Here is a 7,360-nt window from a genome sequence, read left to right as displayed (position 1 = left end):
CATAGTTCCTCCTTTAGCTCTGAGAAGTTTGATTGACTGAAGCCGTCTTCTCTCAACTCGTCAAAGTCATTCTCCGTCCAGGTTTGTTCCGTTGCTGGTGATGAGCTGCGCTCCTTTGGAGGGCAAGATGCGCTCTGATTTTTTGAATTTCCAGCTTTTCTGCACTGCTTTTTCCCCATCTTTGTGGTTTTATCTGCCTTTGGTCTTTGATGATGGTGACGTACTGATGGGGTTTTGGTGTGGGTGTCCTTTCTGTTTGTTGGTTTTCCTTCTAACAGTCAGGACCCTCAGCTGTAGGTCTGTTGGAGTTTGCTTGAGGTCCACTCCAGACCCTGTTTGCCTGGGTATGAGCAGCAGAGGCTGCAGAAGATAGAATATTGCTGAATAGCAAGTGTTGCTGTCTGATTCTTGCTCTGGAAGCTTCGTCTCTGTGGTATATCCTGCCGTGTGAGGTGTGAGGTGTCGGTCTGCACCTAGTGGATGTCTCCCAGTTAGGCTACTCAGGGCCAGGGACCCACTTGGGTAGGCAGTCTGTCCTCAGATCTCAACCTCTGTGCTGGGAGATCCACTGCTCTCTTCAAAGCTGTCAGATAGGGGCATTTACCTCTGTGGAGGTTTCTGCTGCTTTTTGCTTAGCTATGCCCTGTCCCCAGAGGAAGAGTCTACAGAGGCAAGCCGGCCTCCTTGAGCTGTGGTGGGCTCCACCCAATTCGAGTTTCCCAGTGGTTTGGTTTACCCACTTAAGCCTCAGCGTAGCCATCGCCCCTCCCTCAGCCTCACTGCTGCCTTGCAGTTAGATCTCAGACTGCTGTGCTAGCAATGAGGGAGGCTCTGTGGGCGTGGGACCTTCTGGGCCAGGTGTGGGATATAATCTCCTGGTGTGCCTTTTGCTAAGACCCTTGGTAAAGCACAGTATTAGGGTGGGAGTTACCCGATTTTCCAGGTGTTGTGTGTCTCAATTTCCTTTGGCTAGGAAAAGGAATTCCCTTCCCCCTTGCGCTTCCCAGATGAGGCGATGCCTCGCCCTGCTTCAGCTCTTGATGGTCGGGCTGCACCCGTGGTCCAGTGCCAAGTGTCAAACACGCCCCAGTGAGATGAACCTGGTACCTCAGTTGAAAATGCAGAAATCACCCGTCTTCTGTGTCACTCACGCTGGGAGCTGGAGGCTGGAGCTGTTCCTATTCGGCCATCTTGGGCACGCCTCCCAGTAATAATATATGTTATCCTGTGGACCCCAAAGTGGGGTTTTTATGTCAGCCTGTGGGAGCAGAAACTCGTTAAAGGCAGGCAGAAGGTCCACTTGACTCCTTCTGACTGATTGGACCTCTTCTCATTTGAGATCTTTTTGAGGCACCACAATTAAGGACCAGTGAACTGCGTCCTTCTGAGGTATTACAAAAATAATTAACTGTGCAGCTGTTTCTAGAAGGCAATTTTAAAATTAAATTTTTTTCTTATTTTTTTGCAATGATCAACCTAACACATTGAAGAAACTTGGGAAATATAGAAAAAACCACACCAAACGGTATCAGTGTTATGCTAAAATGTTCATAGTCAGTATTACAGTTTTTCAGATTTGTTTCTCTGTGTGTGTCTGCTGTCTATATCCGTGCCTGCCTTACTCTCTTCCCTCTCTCCTCCTCCCTCCCCTGCCCTCCCTTCCTCCCTTTTTCCTTTCCTCCTTTCCTTCCTTCCTACCCTCCTTCCCTCCTTCCCTCTTGCCTGCCTCCCTTCCTGCCTGCCTCCCTTCCTGCCACTTATGTTCTCTTAACATTGAGAAAAAATTCCCCCATCATTAAATATTCCTGATTGGCATGAGAGTGGCCAAGAGCACAGACTTAGGAGCCTTTGAATTCATGACATGCTTTTTGTTAGCTGTGTGACCTTAGGCAAATTATATAACATGTCTCTGCTTCAACATCTGTCCCAACATTTCTCTTTCTTGTCTGTAAAATGGGAATAATAGTAGTTAGTATTTACCTCATAGGGTTTTTCTGGGGAATTAATACATATGGTTAATACATGTGGACTTAATACATGTGAAATGCTCACAATAATGTTTATCACATTGTAAACCTACAATTAGTAGCTGCCTTTGTTGTTGGTATCATCATTATTGTTATATTATTCTGTAGTAATATTATTGACCACACACAGTATTCCATAATATGGATATACCATAATTTATTTAAATGATACTTTTTGGTTGGTATTTAGATTGTTTCCATGCTTTCCCCTGTTTTGGAAGCAGTTACAGTAAATATTTTAAAGGTAGATTTTTTTTTTTGTGGCTGATCTGTGATTATTTTCTAAGAATAAACTCCTAGGGACAGCATTGCTTGGCCAAAGGCCATGAACATATTTAAAGTATCGATAGCATATTGCCAAATTTCCCTTTAGAATGATCATTTAAATTTACATTTCTGTCAGTGGTATAAGAAAGTGAGTGTTCATTTCTTTGCACCTTTGCCTACTTTGGTTATTACTAATACTCGTACATACCTTTGCCACTTGCATGGGTGAAAAGTGTAATCTTAACTGCTGTTTTAGTGTAATTTTTTTTCCTCTGATATTTTTATGAGCCAAACCTAAAGAAAATAAGAATGAACAGAAATACTTCACCAGGTTTCACAAGGAAATGTTATAGCAGTGTATTAGTCTGTTCTCATGCTGCTAAGACATACCCAAGACTGGATAATTTGTAAAGGAAAGAGATTTAATTGGCTCACAGTTTAGCATGGCTGGGGAGGCCTCAGGAAACTTGCAATCATGGCGGAAGGGGAAGCAAACACATCCTTCTTCACGAGGCAGCAGGAGAGAGAAGTGCCAAGCAAAAGGGAGAAAATCCCCTCATAAAACCATCAGATCTCATGAGAACTCACTCACTATCGTAAGAACAGCATGGGGGTATAGCTGCCCTGTGTTACCTCCGGGGGATTATGGGAACTACATTTCAAGATGAGATTTGGGTGAGGACACAGCCAAACCATATCAAGCAATAACTATGTCGCCCTGTATACTTGCTAGGTTTGTGTATTCACATGCATAGCACAGCCATATATTGTAGTAACAGCCTTGTGAGCCCTTTACTGTTGAAGTTCAGAAGGCTGAGCTATGGTGATTAATTTAACTGCAGGTAAACATGATCTTGTGAAGAGACACTACAGTGTGCTCTGAATAAAATCAATAGTGATTAATTTGTCCAGTTACCTTTTCTCTCTTGCAAGTACATATTAGAATTGCCAAGCAGTTGTTCCATTCAGCACTCAGAACCTATAGATCTTTGTTCTCTTGATTAGGCTCCTAAGCCTCTACCCTGTATCACATTTAGGGGAGTGCTTCTCTGAAAATGCAGTGTTGCTTGGCTTATTCCAGTGATTGTTTTAGGACAGTTTCAAAGCTGACCCTGGGATACATTATGAGGTAGACAATGTTTTTGACACAAGCCTTCTATGATCCTCATCTGCAACCTTCTGTTTCAAAAGACTCCAGACTCTGAAATTAAATATTTTCAATGTATGTTCATTTATTCACAGGTCTTTTTTTTATTTTTTCCTCTTATTTCTTCTCCCTTATCCCTTCTGCACTGTCTGCACATTTGTTGTTTTACTTGATTCTCACGGGTAAGATGTTAGAAAATGGTTGTAGTACTCCTCTCTTCCTAAAAGCTTAGCTAAATGCGTGCCACTACTATCCTCAAGGCATTGAGAATTAGACTCTTCAGATGTGGGAAGGCGCCTGGATAGTTCCAGTGAATGTCCAACATTATCGATGTTTGAATCATTTTAGTCAATGTGTTTAATTTATGCTTCAATTTCAGATCTTGTTAAAAGAGGGCATGCCGAGACTAGCTTGGTCATGGAGACCCTAACCCAGTGTCGCTAGAGGAATTAAAGACACACGCAGAAATATAGAGTGTGGAGTGGGAAATCAGGGGTCTCACAGCCTTCAGAGCTGAGAGCCTTGAACAGAGATTTACTCACATATTTATTGTGAGCCAGTCATAAAATTTACTAAAAGTATTCCTTACGGGAAATAAAGGGATGGGCCGAAATAAAGGGATGAACTCTGGATAGTTAGCTGCAGCATGAACATGTCTTTAAGGCACAGTTTGCTCATTATTGTTTATGGTTTAAGAACGCCTTAAGCGGTTTTCCACCCTGGTGGGCCAGGTGTTCCTTGCCCTCATTCCTATAAACTGACAACCTTCCAGTGTGGGCGTCAAGGCCATCACGAGCATGTCACAGTGCTGCAGAGATTTTGTTTATGGCCAGTTTTGGGGCCTGTTCCCAACAAGGGCACAAGCTTTTTTGTTATTGAAATGGCTCTTGGGTTTACAAAGGTAAAAATCTCATTTAAAACTGTGGCTTTAAACAATAATATTTTGAAGTTATGGAAATGCTTTTACTTTTCAATATAGAGTTTCCCCCAATCAAATTTTGAGGACTAACATGGCATCGCTACAGTACAAGGAGGTATCCCGTATTTGATCTGAACTAATTCTTATAATTTATTTGAAAATATGCTAGATTCTTTCACTCCTAATCCTTTTGCCTCAGATAAAATACCCAGGAGCTGATATGGATATCACTTTATCTGCTCCATCATTTTGCCGTCAAATTAGTCCAGAGGAATTTGAATATCAAAGATCATACGGCTCTCAGGAACCTCTGGCAGCCTTGTTGGAGGAAGTCATAACAGATGCCAAACTCTCCAGCAAAGAGAAGAAGAAGAAACTCAAGCAGGTAAAAGGATATTCTTTATAAATCATTTTTTCTCCTCCCTACTGTTTTTATGTTTTTTTTTTTAATTTTAATAGACTTCATGTAAATCTCATCTTCTGAGCCATAGCAGTTTTCTAAGTATACTAGTCAGTTCATATATTCCAGAAGTCTCAATGATTTACACACTATGGTCAGTTTCCTAGATCTATATTCTTCAGTGTAAACCTGTTACCATTGCCAAACTCTTCATTGACAGAGTTATTCTCTAATATTTGTCCTTTATTTTGGTATATGGCATGATGTGAATTAGCAAAGCATCTACATTAATCTCAGAGAAACGATCAGTGAGGGTAGATTTCTTTTCATGTTTTCAAAAGGCAAATCCGACGGAATTCACAGATGTAAAATATCTAGAGTTTAAAAGCCATTGCTTTTAGATAGCCACTATCAAATTAGTTTCTTGCCTCAGGTATCAGTACAAGTTTTTAGTTCCTCTTACGTTAGGGAACACAGCTTAGGGTTCCAGAGAATTGTTTTTAACTCACAATATGTTAATTTTGACTCTTCATCAAGATTGATTTATGATCAGGTGAGTGGTTGTTGTTTTGAAAGACTGAACTCTACATAGTTGGATTTGGGAAACATCGTACGTATAGGGTTACACATAGAGCACCAGAATTCTGGGTTTCTAATCATATTATTCTCAGAGTAATTCTGGAGGAGAGTTTGGTGGTGAAGATCAACAGAAAGTATACTGCCTCTCTTTTAAGCGTTTCACAAAGTAATATACACCAGAATATTCCCTCTTCCATTTGGGCAGAAGCTGGTGGGACTGAGTTGGAGAAGCAGAGAAATGGTGAAATGTAATTGGGACAAAATTTTATTTAGCTGTGTAGAACAGAAGTTATTTTGAAGTCAGAGTTACTTGTGAATATTTACAAAGTGAGGTCTATTTGTAGTTGGCAGTGGGGGAAATTTTAAGAAACATGATTAAAAGGGGAACTTACTTGAAGCTTAGATCAAAGGAAAGATAGATTAACTCTATAGAAATTGGAATCAAATGGTTTAACAAAAATAAACAAAAATAGGAAAGTATAGGCTCAGAAACGCTTAAAGTTTGGCTGCCTAATTTTATTGGCTTTTCTGTGTCTTTTTTTACTCTTCTTGGACCATTCATTATTTTAGTTTCAGAAATCCTATCCTGAAGTCTATCAAGAACGATTTCCTACACCAGAAAGTGAAGCACTTCTGTTTCCTGAAAAACCCAAACCAAAACCACAGCTGCTAATGTGGGCACTAAAGAAGCCTTTCCAACCATTTCAAAGAACTAGAAGTTTTCGAATGTAATAATACTTCCACAGCAACAGGCGCCAGAGACCACTGTTGTTGTTTTGAGTGAATGGTGGTTAGGAGAAAGACTTTGGTGGTGGAATAAAGAAAAGCATAAAACAAAGACTACTGAAATATAAAGATTGCCTTAGTTTTAAAATGTTTAGCCATTAGTATTTTATAAAACTCAATGCTATTTTTAAAGTGTATAAATTGGTTAAAATTTGTGAGTCAAATATATAGTGATAATGTTAACATGTTTGTAATTGTTACAAAATTTAAGGGTATTTTTATCTCTGCTTTCTTTTCATGGTGTTTATTAAATAATTGTGTATATACACCTTAGCTACTAATATCTTTATTATAGCCTTAAGACTTAATTTTAAGTCTTAAAAATAGTGTGTATACTTGAATAAGAAAGACACTGGGTACTGTTAATGTGATGCTATTGAGTTAGTAGCCAATTATGATTTCTCCTGTATAAATTCCAGTTTTTATTGCTGCACATAAATTTTGTAACGTCTTATATTGTGATGGCTATGTCTTTTATTGCAGATTTATTGGATATTATGACAGATTTTACTAAAGCTAGTGTTTTTATAACATATATATCAGTTGATGTTTACCTATAAGTGGAGTAGATTTTCATCTGCCTGCAATGGTATAATTTCAGTCCTAGCTAAAAATGGAAAGTTGAACTGGATAAATTCTTTGAGTACCCTTAGACTTGTGATTCTAAGTCAAACACAAATGGGTTAAATAAAATGAGACTACTTCCGTTATATATTTTCGTCCTTTTGAAAGTAAGTGAAATGTAAATAAATTTATTTTTTTAAAAAATGCCATACCTCGTGTTTCTTTTTTGGCAGTTATTTAGATCAGTTAGAGAGCATCCTCAAATGCCTTTGCCAATGATCTTCATCTGTCATTAATTTCTATGAGAAAATAGAAAGTAAGATTTGGGCTTTTGTATTGACTGGCCTTTAGGTGAGCACTTTGTTAATTTTTTAGCATTGCTTTGCCCTTTTGTAAAATTGTGGTGCACTTGGATTATGGAGCATCTGAAAGTCTTCCTCTGAGCGCAATTACCCAAAAAGCTGAGAGCAACACCTACTAATTGGCTTACAGTACTCGTTGGACTGATTTTTCCTTGCACTTAAGATTTGCTCCTGTTCTCTTATAGCAAAATACCTCCTACAACTGATGCAGATTTTGCTTTTAAAAATGGATCAACGTATTCCTATTGGTTTGGGTACCACCTTACATTCCAAATACATAATGTAATGGGAGATTTTTAGTGTTTCGGG

At 39.2% G+C, this 7,360-nt stretch overlaps 1 protein-coding gene across 1 annotated transcript in view; it reads left to right on the top strand.

Moving 5' to 3' along the window:
* The window catches only part of LOC108530971 (DEP domain-containing protein 1B), a 16,808-nt gene extending 9,910 nt beyond the window's left edge, over positions 1-6,898 (top strand). Inside the window, exons 3-4 of the mRNA XM_017874173.1 lie at positions 4,560-4,745; positions 5,910-6,898. Of these exons, the coding sequence (XP_017729662.1) occupies positions 4,560-4,745; positions 5,910-6,071 (348 nt within the window). The 3' untranslated portion in view covers positions 6,072-6,898. The remainder of the gene's footprint in view (positions 1-4,559; positions 4,746-5,909) is intronic.
* The last annotated feature ends 462 nt before the right edge of the window (positions 6,899-7,360 follow it).

This window comes from Rhinopithecus bieti, unplaced genomic scaffold, assembly GCF_001698545.2.
Source record: "Rhinopithecus bieti isolate Rb0 unplaced genomic scaffold, ASM169854v2 scaffold_6513, whole genome shotgun sequence".
NCBI classification, from domain to species: domain Eukaryota; kingdom Metazoa; phylum Chordata; class Mammalia; order Primates; family Cercopithecidae; genus Rhinopithecus; species Rhinopithecus bieti.
The sequence above is the reverse complement of the archived record's forward strand: the minus strand, read 5'-3'. Positions and strand labels throughout refer to the sequence as shown.